This window comes from Cyprinodon variegatus, unplaced genomic scaffold, assembly GCF_000732505.1.
Source record: "Cyprinodon variegatus isolate N-32 unplaced genomic scaffold, C_variegatus-1.0 Scaffold355, whole genome shotgun sequence".
In the NCBI taxonomy this organism is placed as follows: Eukaryota; Metazoa; Chordata; class Actinopteri; order Cyprinodontiformes; family Cyprinodontidae; genus Cyprinodon; species Cyprinodon variegatus.
The window spans coordinates 567,198-582,689 of NW_015150808.1; the positions used below are offsets into that span (position 1 = coordinate 567,198).

Here is a 15,492-nt window from a genome sequence, read left to right on the forward strand (position 1 = left end):
TTTCTTATGCTGACAAGTTTAAGACTTTCTACTATGAATTGGGGTTTATCTTATTTCTGTATTGCTGTTAGGGTGAATTGTATGCAGATAAAATATGCAGAAAAAATGGCTGCTGCTTTATAGTGTATGAAACAGTAACTTTGGTTCTACAATGAAGATCGTAAAAGTTACAGAGCAACGTTTCAGCTGCTCTTTAATCAGTTCTACAACATTTTAATAGTTGTATAAGAACAAGTCAACAGCAGGCACAGACAAAATGCTTCAGAAGTCTATTTGTTCCTTGGATTGGCCAGTTATGTGTGTCTTCAAGCATATATTTATGCAAGCTATTAATAGGTCAAAACACCATCATTTAAAAAAAACTACATTACACATAATCGAGCCATTTTCATGCTTCTAATGTGCCTCTAATAAACTGACAACCAACAACAGAGACCAAAACCTGAGTTAGGTCAAGGATTCGACTAAATGTTACCAATCTTTGGAAAATGTCATGATCTGAAGCGGATCAGAAATGCTACTTCGAAAGGCAGGACTCAGCAAAATATTAAAGAGAGTATCTGGAGAATGCAAAACATGAAAATAAATAAAATACATATTGGTTACATAGAAATCTCCATGCATTAAGTTTGAAAAACCACATACAATAATAACAGCTGGGCAAGGAGTAGATTTTCCAGAGTTAAAATTATTGAGTCAGTTTTACCCCAAGCTAATTTGTTATCTGTATTTGAGTAAAAAGTGCCTATAATTTGGTTAAATTTCACCCAGACTCATTTCCTGTGCATATCGCAATCTGACAAAACATCTGTGGGAAGCCCTGGACCAAACCACATCCACAAAAAAACACCCTCATCCACCCACCATGTTGGTAGACTTTTGCTGTCTGTGCTAAAACCACAGATCTTTTAACAATGTGAAGTGGACCTAAAAATACAATGGATAGTTGGAAAGTTGCAAGTGATGGTCGTCTTTTACATTTTTTTTTTACCTTAAATACATTCATTTTAAATCTACATAAGTAAAATCTATTTAAGTAAATAAATAAATAAGTGGAAATAAGAAAAGTTTGCACTACTGGAGCACCACTGAAGCAGAAGGCATATTAGCCTGTGCTGCTGACAGCGCTCGCAGGACTGAAAAGAGGATATTCTTACAGACAATGACAGGAGCACTGCACTAGTTTGTCGCTTGAAGAGGCTCTGGAGTATGTGGGGAGGGGTGTAGGGGTCTTTGGTTTGTGTGGGCATGCTTGTTGAATGCTTACAATACTGAGCTGTGACACCCAGTCAGATCCAAACTCTTGTTTTTTTCTTAATAAGCTTCTTCCTTGAGTCAATGACTCATCAAGGGTACACAAAAAAAACAAGCCCACGAACAAAATATTGCCACATAAAGAAAAGGCCTTGGGAATACAGAAATAACTTCCCATGTAAACCAACACATACAGGCACTGAGGTATCTCTGCTCAGCTGAACTAAACAGCTCATTGAGAGCTGAGAGAAGAAAATAAGAGGTAATATAGTATGATTTAGTTCTAATGAGTCAGGAATGTCTCTAATGTCTTCTACTTAAATGTGTTTTTTCAGTTCTTCTTGACCTTTTTTGTGCTCTGTCCTCAGACATTTCATTCTTACAGAAAGAGCATATATACCCCCCCACCCCCACTCCAACACAAACGTGAAAGGACACACAAAGGCACAGAGAGCTGTCACACAGTGGTTGATCACAAGAGGGTCAATTGGCTTGGAGTCTTTGCAGTTAGCCACAGGGTTAGATGCATGGGCGAACATGACCAATAAAAGTGTGCTCAGGCCAGCTTCTGTGCTGTATGCTGACCTCAGTACTTATTACTTACAGTTCCATTTCACCTCAAAATCAGCATTTACCCTAAAGAGAAATGTTGCTGCTTAATATTCTAATATACTATGTTGCACCATTGGTGTTCATCTTAACAAAAAGCTGGACTTGAGTGACTACACTGATTCTTCTTACAGAATGGCCATAAGCGGCCTCTACATGCTGAGGCAACTGAGACCTTTTGGAGTACAGTGAGGGTGACAACAAACCTTCTTTGACTCAGTGTTGACATCAGCCATCTTTAATGAGGCTGCATGTTGGAGCAGCTTATCTTCAGCTGAGAGGGAGTGATTGGATAAGCTCATTAGTGGGGCCTTCTCTGTCTTAGGATGCTTCTGGACACAGTGGAGGAAGGAGAATAGAAAATCACTGTATGATGATGTCTCCCACCCCAGGTATGAAGTTGCTGTAGAGCTGGAGAGTTGATTCAGTGACAGCCTGTTGCATTAGTTGCACAAAGGAAAATTTACGTAAATCCTTTCTCCAAGCTGCTATGACACTTCATAGTTTTTGCTGCTCCCACCAAACTAAATAAGTGGTAAAAACATTATACTAGTTGCACTGGTTCTTGGACTTAATTTGTACCATGCTATATTAATAAGCCTTTTACAGGTTTTGAGCAGACTTCCTATGTTTATAACCCTTTGGTGTTATTTTACCTGCTCTGTTTTGTTTTTGTTTTTTTTACAATTGTGTCCATTGATCATTTTTTGGCATCTCTCTCTTAAATGGAACTGTTTTCTATCTTTTAACTAGAATATTGATCATCTTAAAAGTATTTTTTGTCCCCTCCTCTACTCAACAATTTAACCTTAAGGTTTTTGCTGTTGTTGTTTTTAAATAGTTTATTATGTGTATCTTTGTCTTCTATTCATTTGGTCATGGCATTGTCACACTCAGATGCCCCCACTGTGGGTCAATAAAGACATTTCTTGTGTTATTTTGAAAGAAATCAGGAAAGAAAATCAGAAATGTGTGGAAGTTTTCAGAATTCTAACTTTGACCTGCTGACAATGATTTATGTTGATTCTTATTTCGCTTTGAAAGCTATGGTAAACAACATTCTAAATGATCTTCTTTTTTATTTTTATTTTAATCAATTAATATAAAATTATAATGCCAGAAAGACGGGACAAAATATTTTTTGTTAGCAACCTAATTTAGATGTTAGCAGCAGGGTTAGCATTTTTTAACATTATTTTTTTCATACCACCAGGACTCAGATTACCTCTAAGCCTTGGGTTTATTGTACTTTATAATTGGAGTTAGCAATACATATTTAGTATCACTGTGGTATTTCTAAAATGTGTCTGTGAATTCAGATGACGGTCAAAGAATGCATGGAGACAAAAACATGAACGGACATTAGAAGAACTTTGATCCTGTGGTAAGTTACTGTATGGTGTATATCTAGAGACAGCCACCCACCTCCCATCCCTCAGTGTACCACCAAAACGCCCCAGAGAGACAGTCTGCTCAATCTTGATAAAAATGATGGGGAACCCATTTCAACAGAATATAGACGATTGCCTCAATTATCAGATTTCCAAAAGGCATACTATAAACTACAACTATGATCAGAATCACAACGTTCATGGCACACGGCCTGAGTCAAGATAAGCCCATTTATCAAAAAGAAGGAAAAACAAAAGAATTGAAGGAGGGAGGCAAACAAATTTGATTCAGAGAAAAATGTCCAGGACTGGGAGCAAGACAAAAAAAATAAATAAAAAAATAGATGAAGGCATGCCTGACAGTGGTCAAGGCCCACTGATCAGTGATTGGAGCAGCAGTTAAGGGCTTGTTCAGAGAGGGGGAAGGGGTCCGTAAGTGTGGTGATAGTGAAGAGGTGGGAGCCCACTTATATCAAACCTCAGCACAGCCATCACACATCAGAAAAGGACACAACATTTTTCTGACATTAATGAACACTGTATCCTACAGGAATCATTCAACCATAAAAACCTGTCAAGACATCATTGAGTTCCCTCACTGTGAGAATTGAAGTGGTCCTTTAAGTTAAGGCTGAAATGATTTACACATTTAATCAATAAAATACCAATCTTCTTATAATAAAAAGGTTACTCTGAGAAACTTATCATATTTTGTGCAACAGTACTAATGTTATATAGAATATTTTTGGATCAGAACATAGAACACAACATATAACGGTATCTAGAATAATATATGAAATACAGCCCACTATGAATATTTAAGGTAAAGTTGTCTAAGATGCTAATTGTCCTATTACAGTCACAGCTAGGTCCTCCTGACCAAAGCTATGTGATTATTTAATCATTAGTACGTGTAGAGTACAGTGTAAAACTAATGTGGGTGTCAGGCTCATAACATTACACATTATATGAGGCAACAGTGGTGTTGACTGAAAAGAGTTTGCCCTGCAACCAGATGGTTGACAGTTCAAGCCTCAGTTGTTGTTGCTTTCAATGATGTAGGTGTGATGATGTGGGCTTGTGTTGCAATGTCATGGCTTGGACACCTGCCAGTTGAACAGTTAATCACGAATTCCTGTATATACCAATATTCTAAGAGTGACAAAGAAATCAGACTAATGGAAGAGATAACTTGCTTAGTCCAGACAGCAAGCTGAAATGGTGTGGCAAGAAACAAGTGCTCATAAAACGGCATAGAACAAAAGGAACTCAAGAATAAAATCTTGTCAGCATGGGGGTGGAGGTTGGTTGAGGACCCAAATGCAGAGATGAGAGAGGCTGAAATGAATTCTTGTAGGTTTAATAACATAAAAAGATAACAGAAACAAATCCAAGTATCAAACCAAAAAGCAAGGAGACTTCAGCGGAAAACACACATGAGTAGCCATGTAACAACAAGGAACAAGCAATGAAGAACTGCACAGGGAGTGTGTATATGGGAGACATAACAAAGACTGGGGTAATCAGCTGATACAGTATGGAGCAGGTGTGGATAGGAGTGACTAGAAGGGAGCTAGGTGAAAGGAGACAGTCACAAGGGGGCAAGAGAGAGCACAGCTTAAATATAATACAAAATGGAAAATAAAGCAGAGATCAACAAAATAGAATGACTTACGGAAAACTCAAAGTTCAAAAGAAGAGAATCATAACAAATGTGGGCAAAACTTTATCAAAACACTTAGAAAATGACTATAACAAGGTGATTGAGCACTTTTGAATACTGAGTCTACTGAGCCTAATCTTATAAAAGCAGAGCTGCAGTATGCAGGTTTTAAGGGCCCGTGCAGTTACTGATTATTTGAATATCAGTTTCACGGATCCCTATTGTTGATTACTTTCTCTTCCCCCATTTACATGATAAAAATTATTACATTTTTTTTACAAGTCTCAAATTAAACAAAAAGAAGCATTAAGGAACAAATCAAAGAAAACACTAACATGGATTGCAAATACAGTAGATACAAGCAGCAAAAATCCCTCCTTCAATGATCTCTATGGCAGGTGAATGCACTAATGAATAGGGGAACACCTTCATGTATCGGCAGAGAGCAGATACCTGAAAGTACTGTTAAAACCGAAAATACCAGCCAGCTGATGTACATATTTGTCGATCTCTGTATTGGTACATTCTTAATTTTACTCGCTTACCATATGAATCCTCTGCTCTATTTTTACTTGATTTGAAAAAAAACAAGAGTTCTCAAGATAGAGTACCAGCAGGTGAACTGAACACTCCTCAGAAATGTTCTCATGCTCTCCATCCTAAATGACCCGAGGCACTTTGATCATTAGCTTATAGATGAACAAAGAAGAAATGAACACTAAAAGAAGGTTCAACTGCTAGTCTGCCACCTCAAAAGGTTCTAATGAGCATGACTTGTTGCATCTTTACAATATATGCTTTATGGGGGTGTTTTATGTGCCGTACCAAATTCAGTGCAGTTATTTCCCATCAACAATGAGGTATACCACCATAAACTTCAAATAAAACCGCGAGCAGCCGTTTGATGTGCTAAGTTAATGAGTTAATTGCGTTTTTGTGTTTTGTTGTCCAGATTAAACAATAGATTTGGAGGTAATGTCGTTTGAAGCATTGCCAGGCAATGTTTACAAAGAATGCCAATACAAATGGTCTTAAACATCTACACATTAAAATCACAGCAGTGAAAGAAACATTTGTGCAAACAATAAGACATAAAGCCTCAGTATGGAAGCCTTACTGTTTATTTTATTTTGGTCTACCTGTCAGTCTTTGTTCTTCGTGTCCTTCTCTTCTTTGATTTGCATCCCCTCAGCACCACATTGTACCGCCCCAGAAGCACACAAACATGCTCACATAGCACAATGAATTCATGATGAGGCAAAGCCCTTGTGGCAGAAACATTTTCTGTCACTGGCTCATATTTATAACCCTATCTATCAGTCAGCCCCTGGACTATGTGACACTATTCTCTGACCACCTAACGGCCCCCCGGCCATACATTAAAAAAGGATGAGAGGGTGTAGTTATGAATGTGTGTCTTGCTTCTGTGGTTTGTGGGGGTTTGTAGTATTTTTGATTTTATCTTCTTCCCTTCTTGCTTTCATTTACTTGTTTTGTCTGTATTTTGTTTTCCATTAGAATTGGTTTTATGGTTTTATGCTTGTGTCCTTGTTTGACTTTAACTGTCTGCATTTTCCAGATGGTCTTGCTCCTAGCTTCCTGCACACCATTATTCAGTTAACTTACAAAATTAGACATTAGAAAAAATGTCAGGGTAACTTTGTCCTCTGAATTGTTGTTGCTTATGTTAGTGCTGAAAATGCCAGATTCACTTTTGTTTCTGTATCGTAGTACTTTGGACTCATCTTCAAACTAAACTTCATCCCAGATTCTACAGTTATATTTTAAATGCAGTTTCTTTGCTTCTAAGTCTGTGTTTGGTTGCAAATACACCATACTAACAGTATGTCTGTCTTTTGAAGAGACATCCATTTGCACTTGTTTAGCCCAGTAAAGACTGACATTTGGGAGTGACCTTTATTAAAGGTATAGGGAAGGATGTGTTTTTTTATGGGTTTTCTTATTCAAAATAAGTGGTCCTACTAATTGTCAATCATTCTGGTGATTTGTTTAGATAAGTACATCCTACATGCTCATCCCAAGGTAGCTATCTTTTTCTGCGCATGTGCACTTTCAGTTGTAAATGTATGGTGAGCTACGGTTTCAGCCAGTCATTGAAGCTCACCTTTCTCAATGCGCGTCTTTGAAAATGGCGAAGGGTCGTATGAGAAAAAGTGTACAAGTAAGCTTGGATGAGCAAAGCAAACCAACATTTAAACAGTGTGCACAAGGAGAAATGGGCTCATGCATGGTATCAAACACGTTTAATAGGCATTTCCTTTCTGGAGAAGGCACAGGGTGCATGTGCAATTTTTATTTTTTTTTTTAAGTGGAGTGGTTCTTTTTTTTAAAAAATCAGGAAAATCTTCCCCTATACCTTTAATAATCATGTCATTGGGATGGTACAGGATGAAAAGTTACCTGAGTCAGGAGTGGGAGGAAGCAGTGTTTTCTGATGAAAGTATTTATCAGAATATTTTATCAGAAATAACAGTCATATCATGGAGTCATATCATGTAGTATGTGGAAATGCATGATAAACCACCGTTGGCATGCTTGGTACAACAAATGCAGCAACGGGACTGTCAAGATCAGATGTTAAAGCAGTCCAACAAGTGAGCAGTTAATTTTACTGCCACTGTAATAAACAGCAGCAGTAACAGAAGAAGAAAGATTTAGAGGAGGAGAGAGAGAGAAGGGACCCAGTGGGACAGATCGTGCAGGAGGTCAGAATGGCTCCTTCCAACAGAGTAACAGCCAAAAATGTGAGAACTAGCAGATTAAATGAAGAACCACAAATACCTTAATTTGTCTCACAAGAAAAAATGAACCATTAAAGCAGCTTTGGAAAGGAATAGGGATTGGGTACTGACCTACAGTAATAAATAATATATATCCATAAAATCAAAGTTAACAATCATACTGTTATAAGAAAACAACATGTGTCAATGTGTAACATTATGTAGGGAAGGTGGAGAGCTGTCAGGCTGGGTACCTTTTAATACTTTTTTTGTTTGTTTGTTTTTTAACACAATGGTGTGAAAGTGAAAATAGCAATTTTTAAACACTATTTTTTTCTAGTAAAAGTAGGAGCAGTCATCCAAGAGGTTACTCAAGAGGGGAATAAAATTGTTTTGTAAATCCGGCTCTACCAGGTGTAATAATTGTTGCATTTAATACCTGAACATTAGATAATCAGACAGACAAATATATAAGAAGAAAAATATAATTATGTTCAGCTTCTAAAATTGTAAGAATTTTATCAAAAAATGTACATGATTACAGGATACATTTAGGCAGAGGAAATACGTTTTCATAAACAGAAAAAAAACAGAACTTGGAAAAGGTTCAGCAATTTTTTTTTTGTCTTGTTAGGACTTTTTTTTATTCAGGATTCTGTTTGGAGTGATAACCATTTCATTCAAGTTTTTTTTTTTTTTCTGTCCCCCGGCATTGCAATAAGACAAGATTCTTTTTCTGTGAAAGTGGGATGGGAAAATGAAAAATGAAGATCCATGCCTATGTCACCCTCTAATGTCACAACGTTGGTGGTAGACAAGGATTTAACAGTTCCAGAATTATCGGCCCTGAATGTTTACTTGCTGATTAAAAAAACAACTTAAGAGCAAGATCTTTTTGTCAAAAGTTAAAGCTCATTACATACATTTCGAACAATTACCATGGAATGCAAACAAACACAGTATGGACACTGCGGCTAACTACAAAATGCCCACAGTTAGCAGATTTCATTGTGAGTTAAAGGTTTGAAAATAAATTCAGAGATGACAAATGCCCTGACACATAGGAATGTATGTGAAAGGAACTCCCAGTGTTAAAGTGTCTGCTTTTCATTTCAGATGAGAGAGAGCGAGAGAGACCAGACTTGATGCAGGCAACTCTTTCGCTATATTGAAGCATTTCAAGATAAAATTCTTGGAAAATCAAGCAAACAAACACCTTACTCCTAGGGCTAACTTAGAGATGCCACATAACCTCTAATGTGTTTCATGGTCTGTAGGAGGGATTTACAGACTAATACAGACAGAGAAAATGCATGCATGGTGGGAACATGCTAGTTCATAAAGGCTTTTCTGGATGGAGTTTGCCGAGGACATTGTTTCTACAAGGTAAATGTGTACACATCGATGCAGATCCCTCTTACATCATTCTATAAAGTGAAAGGAATTGTAAAAGTGTTTAGAACAAAAAAGGACAAATAATATTTTTCTGTTCTATCTTTTCTTAGTTTTCAACTTTGAAACATGCCACAAGAAATGGGCTGGTTAACCATTTCATGGCATACTGATTTGAAAAAAATTTTATGGTTACCAAACCACCAAAGTTTCCTGTCATACAGTTCTTAAGTTTCGCAGCATCCAAGTATGTCCCTAGCTTCAGTGGAGCAGCTCTTTAACTGACTGGGCATTGCATGTACACACTTTTATACCTAAGATTTCTATTTTTTTGCTATACACATACCACTATAATCTTCTTAAGGTCATACATTACTTCATGATCTGAAATGCAATAAGTTCTATGCATTACTTAGGGCTGAAACAATTAACCAAATTAATTGGGATTAATCTATTATTGAAATAATATTAAAATAACTTAGTAATCAAGTAATTATCCACTGGAGAATAGAGAACCTAAAACAGGCCTTGGGCTGACAGAGCAACACACTAAGAGAAAACATTAAACCAAAATTGTTAAAAAACAAAATTGTAAAAAAAAATATATATATATATATATATATATATATATATATATATATATTTCATGTAAGATAAAACAACTTTTTCATCTGTCAATATTCTTTATCCAGAACTCTTCAAGTGGTAAAGTCTTAGTTTCACCACTGTTAATTGTCTAAAACATCTTCTTTCAAATCAATCAATAAGAAAAATAATCATTAGTTGCAGCCCTAGTATTATTTAAGAAATAAAAAACTGCTGATATTTATTGTTTTTCGATTTTGTTTTTAAATTCAGACATTTCAAAATCACACATTTTTGAGTTGTTACCATTATGTCATTATACCCCAAAACAATATTTTATCATACCATCAAAATCCCATACTGGCCAATGTTTACATGCCGCATACAGTAACTTGATGGATTTGGAAATGCTTGTAGACTCAGCAGCTCAAAAAAATTCATAGAATTTGCTAAAGAGAATTCAAAATTTTCACTTTGCAACTTTTTTATTTATTTCTTGTCTAAGACAACAATAACACCCTGTTTTACAATGATGCTTGAAACGGTCCTGAAACGGTAGTGTTTAAGGAGAAATCAAAATCAGCTACATCAGTATCAACAAGTCAGAAAAGCAGAATACCAAATTGGTCACAAAATTCAAATTTGAGCATATCTAGATCAATTTATACGTCTCATTTCAAAAGCCATACCATAGGTTCGGACCAACTGCTCTGTACGAAGTCACAATAAATGCAGCAAGGCAATCAAAGAGGGTAAAAGCAAGTAAAAGGTAAGACATGGAAGGAATGAAAGGGGCAAATAAATAAACCAGAGAAGGGAAGATATAAAAAGAGGGTATTAGAGAGAAAATGGAGAAATAAAAAGGAACTAGAGGATGCTCTTTCCTGCTGCTTCTGTCTGCTGCTCTCTGATGAGAGGGGAGATCTATATCCTCCTCGGTCCAAGGTCATGGCTGTTACATGGGAGCAGAGCAATCTCTCGGCCTCACTCACACAGACGCACACGTGCTCACTGAGGTATGGCTCTGCCGATAACTACAAGCAGCCATTATAGATTGAAGCAATTAAAGCAGATGAGACCTTTGACCTGGCATTATACCGTAGTCAGGTTCTTGTTTGAATCAGATGGAGTTTGGATGTGTGTGTGTAGGTGTGTGCCTGTGTGTGTGTTAGGCTAAAAACCAGAACAGGCTTAACATAAAACATGCTTGCCTTTGCACTAAAACTGCTCACCTTCATGTTGACCCTAAGAGGCTATAAAGCAATTTCCCTGCACACCCTGAGGTCAGTTCGGTGGAAAGCTGTATTTTCTAAACTGCTGCGATGTAAAATTTTCAAATGCTGTGTTGTATTTTTTCCCCACCCTCCCGTTTTTAATGCAATTGCAATTTTGTACATCTGAGTAATTAAATTATTCATTTGCTTTTAATGAATTTACACAGTTATTATTTCTTAGCTGCATAAGGTGAAATAAAAGAAAAATTATTTAGCAAAAATAAGATGGTTCCACACAAAAACATCTGTCAGAGAATAGCCTGTTAGGTTGAGGTAGTAAGGACACAGCGAAGGGATGAGGACACTCCTAAAAAGGGAAGACCTGTGAGTATCCTGCCTCTGATTACATCAGCAAGCCCTCAGGGTCCAGACAGAGGGTATCTAGGGCTCCCTCTGCTGGTGTACCCCTGCTACTGACGTCCTCCACTTCTCTTCAACATTCAAAACAAAGATTTCAGAGTACTATAAACCACTCCCTCTCTCAAGTTCTGAAATGATTCATTCCTGCTGCATCTTTTGTCACCTACATTCGAGCAATTCTGTCAGAACTCCTCTTTCAGCCAAATCCACCTTTAGGTACAAATTCCTTGTAAATGCCAACAGTTTTGGAGCAGATCAATTGCAGGTACTAAAGGAAGCTTTTAAAAGCATCACAGTTTTCTTATAGTGCTCTAGCTATGGAATCAATAGGCAGTATATTCCTCTCTCCCTTTTATTACTAAGACATTCTTTTTTTGACTAGACAGACTCAAAGGGAGGATTTTCTTGAATGCAAAATGCACTGAGATGCATGAGTGCAAAATATACAAACATAAGAACAAGATGAAAACGGTATAAAGGTGTGGTCACAACCATAACTAGGAGTCCAAAAGGTGTGACTGAAATGTGTTTTATTGAATAATTCTCCCCTTGGATCACACAAATGCTTTCTTTACTAAAACTTTTAAAAACACAAGATGTGCTTTGGGGTTAGAGGTGCAATTTTTGCCAATTAACTGAACTAAGAAAAACTACAGACAGATAATTACCTACATACAATCCAGCAACTAAACTGCAACTGTCTTTAATGCCCACATAATTTTACATCTTCAGCGACTGATGGTTCAAGTGGAACAGAGGGGGCGTTGCAATTTTCTTAAACAGTATATTTGCATATTTTCCTGATTTGTTGCAGCACTGTTAAAGCCTATAATTTTGTAAGAAAAAAAAACCTTCCCTGCATCATGATGCTGCTGGCACTGCCATGTTTCACAATGAGAAAGGACACAACAAGTGCAGGGTGTATTACCTTATGCTCCATTAAAATTAGGGATAACACAGCTCATTGGTATGCTTTTTTGACTCATCAAAAGGTCTTTAAACCTGTATTATTATTATTATTATTATTATTATTATTATTGTTGTTGTTGTTGTTTGAAACCTTGGCACCTTTCAGAAGTTCACACATACACTGAGCATAACAAAAATCCCAGAGACTCCCACGGCTTAAAGCTTTTATCTAAATCAACAGGAGTTTCCTATGACTTCCAGATGGTTTCATCGTGCATGCTCGTCTCAATTAATATTTCAGCAATCTTTTATTGTCTCCTTCACGTGTTTTATCGTGCGCCTTAACCACTCCTTCTCCTCCATACCAACATATCCTCCTGAGTATTTGCTTTGTGTGTGTGGAGTTCCAGGCTAGGCAGCACAATGTATGCAAAAAGCATTTTATGCTGTTGAGTCAGCCTAAATCAGAAGGTCCCATTACACCTTCCACTCTGTGATGTAGGTTCTTTGACTGGTATATCTGTCCTGAGTTGATATTTCTGTGTGGTTGAGAAAAGGAAGCATCACAAGGAGAGGATGCTTTGTTGAGCAAACAGATCAAGACTGACTGGAGTTTTCAGAGAATGTCAAATGAAATGATTCACAGAGTGACAACTCACAGCTGTATCATCTTCAATCAGTCTGCCTCTTCCAGTTTCTATCAAGTCACTTAGGGAAAATAACTGCTTCATTGTTTTGGGAAAAAAAACTTCTGCATTTAGTTCAACTTCCATTAAAAACAGCCCAGCTCCCATGTTTCATTCCAACAAGCAGTCAGGAACAGTTAGAGAGTAAATGTATGGGCAAATTACAGACTGAGCATCGATGTTAATACAATAACCCGGAGAGGCTCAGCAGCAGCGTGTGACAAATTTAATGTAATTGCTGCTCCTCATTTGCAGACTGAGGCAAGAGGAGCAAAAAAAAATCATCATTTATCAGTATGTAAAAATGAAGATACTGATAATTAAGACAGACTTTGGGAAAGATGCCAATGTTGTTTTGGTATAATCATTATAAGTTAAGTCAGGGGAAGATTTGTAACGTTAAAAAGCCTTTCCCTGTGTCAGAAAGTCAAATGACCTCAGAGCTCTATCTGTCTCTGTGCAAATATAATACAAATTTTATGTCAGCATGCTCGGGGAAAGGAAAACGTGACGAACACTCCGGGTTTTCTCCATGCATGATTTATAACAGGGACGAGCACTTTGCGCCGCGGCTGAGCGCAGGGCTCCGCTCCGCTCCGAGGAACCACCGGCTGGATGGGGCTTCCCATCCGCCGCTGACACAGAGCGCAAACACCCAGGTCACCAAACTCCACTCCTTCCCTAAGGCTCGCTCACCCACCTTCATTCTCCGGGTAATTCCGTAAGGCTGTGCACGGCGGAGACGCTTGGAAAAAGAGGAGAAGGGAAGACAGCAGGGAAAGGGATGGATAGATCCACGGTGCGCGTGGTGGTGCCATTTCTAGGCTGCGCTGCGCCCTCGCTGCATCCCTGATCGCGGTGTCGAGTCGTTGAGCGAAGCTTTGCGATTGAAGAGGGAAAGGATAGAGCGGAGGAGAGGAGAGGAGAGAGAGGAGGAGACGCTGGGAAGGAGGGTCCACCATCAGCAAGGTCCTGTCAATCAGTCGCCTGCCTGAGAAGTGATACAAAGGCCTGTGGGGACCTGCCAGTTTTACACACAGAAAAAGATTGGAAAAAAAATAAGATAAATATATAATGAAATATATCATATGATATATGGCTGTAAAGTGAGAATCTATCTGGAAAGTGTGGCATCCATTCATCTCCAAACTCTGCATGAAATCTTCTTTCAGCTTGGTAAATCTTAATTAATTTTTGCCCATCATTTGCATAATAGACCAGTCTCAGTCAAATTGAAAGGAATACTGTATATAAGCAGCAGTTTTTAAGCCCTGGCAAAACTTTGAACTGTATTTGAGAAATTAATCTGACAGGGCCATTCAAACAAAGGAATATGCTTTGATCTAAACCATCTAATTGTTGTCTTGTTGGAAAACATATTTTCATCTAAGATTGTCCCCTATTAAGCCCCATCTATGATCTATATCTCTGAGCTGCTTACCCAACCCTGTTAACAATAGGAACCCCCTCATAGTATGATGCTGACACAACATGTCTACTGTAGGGATGGTTTGTTTATCATGATATTCATTGTTAGTTGTCCACAAACCATATTGGCCAAAAAGCTGTAGTAATTTTTTTCTTCTATTCAGAGCCTTACCTGGCAAGAAAGATGAATTGTCGCAAGATTTATGAGATCCATCCATCCATCCACCCATCCAAAAAGGCAGGGTCACAGGGGTACTGGTGCCCATCTCCAGCGGGGGAGAGGTGTGGTACACCCTGGACAGGTCGGCAGTCCATTGCAGGGAATTTGTGAAATCACTTCCAAATATATATCTATCTAACTGATGCATATAAATGTTTCGGACCATGAAATGCAGTTACATGTATGACATCGATGCTTAATCCAGAAGGGGTTGAAGTAAAATAATCATAGCTGCACCGATTTGATCCAGATTTGTGATTTACTCATTCAGCTTCATTAGTTATACTAAATGTCGCTCCCTTTTGCTAACACCTTCTACAGTAGGATATCCAGATGGATAATGTGTAGAATTCAGAATGAACTACATGTATCAATCTGGCTTATGCCAGGTCAACCAGAGCACATTAGCCTGCAGGACTGCTGTGCTCCCTAAATGCCTTGTAGAAAACTGTAAACAGGAATTCTTAGCTTTGGCAAATTTTAAGAGTGTGTGACCAAGTTATCTTTTTATCTTTTTCCTTTTACATATTTATTTTTTGGCTGAGCTGTGTAGTTCCCCAACTTTAGTTATTGATGTCACTTTGCTCCTGGATCAGTAAATCACATCTTCCCCACTTATCGTTAACACTGGCATGCCTCAGGGTGGTGTTCTCAGTCCTGCCCTCTTCCCTCGATTTACATCCCCCTGCTCTGCTATCTGCAAAATGTGAACGTTTGTGGGTGACACCACTGTGGTTGGTCGCAAACCTAACAATGTTAAGACCAACTAGAGATAAGTGGTTCACAATCTGATAGAGTGGTGCTCAAGGAAAAAACTTGAACAGTAGCAAGCAGATTGAACAGTAGTAAAATCAAGGAGGCCTTAATGGAAAGCAAGAGACTGGACACTCCTCTATGCAAACAAGTGAAGCAGGTAGAGCGTGTGGACAGCATTATGTTAATGGCATTCCTCTGACCACTCCCGAGAACATTTCACACCT

General features: G+C 38.1%; 1 protein-coding gene across 2 annotated transcripts in view; it reads right to left on the minus strand.

Moving 5' to 3' along the window:
* The window catches only part of LOC107091872 (ephrin type-A receptor 3-like), a 120,317-nt gene extending 106,556 nt beyond the window's left edge, over nt 1-13,761 (minus strand). For both annotated transcript variants that reach the window (XM_015386053.1, XM_015386052.1), the window contains exon 1: nt 13,565-13,761. In XM_015386053.1, the coding sequence (XP_015241539.1) occupies nt 13,565-13,682 (118 nt within the window). In that variant the 5' untranslated portion in view covers nt 13,683-13,761. The remainder of the gene's footprint in view (nt 1-13,564) is intronic.
* Between the last annotated feature and the right edge of the window lie 1,731 nt (nt 13,762-15,492).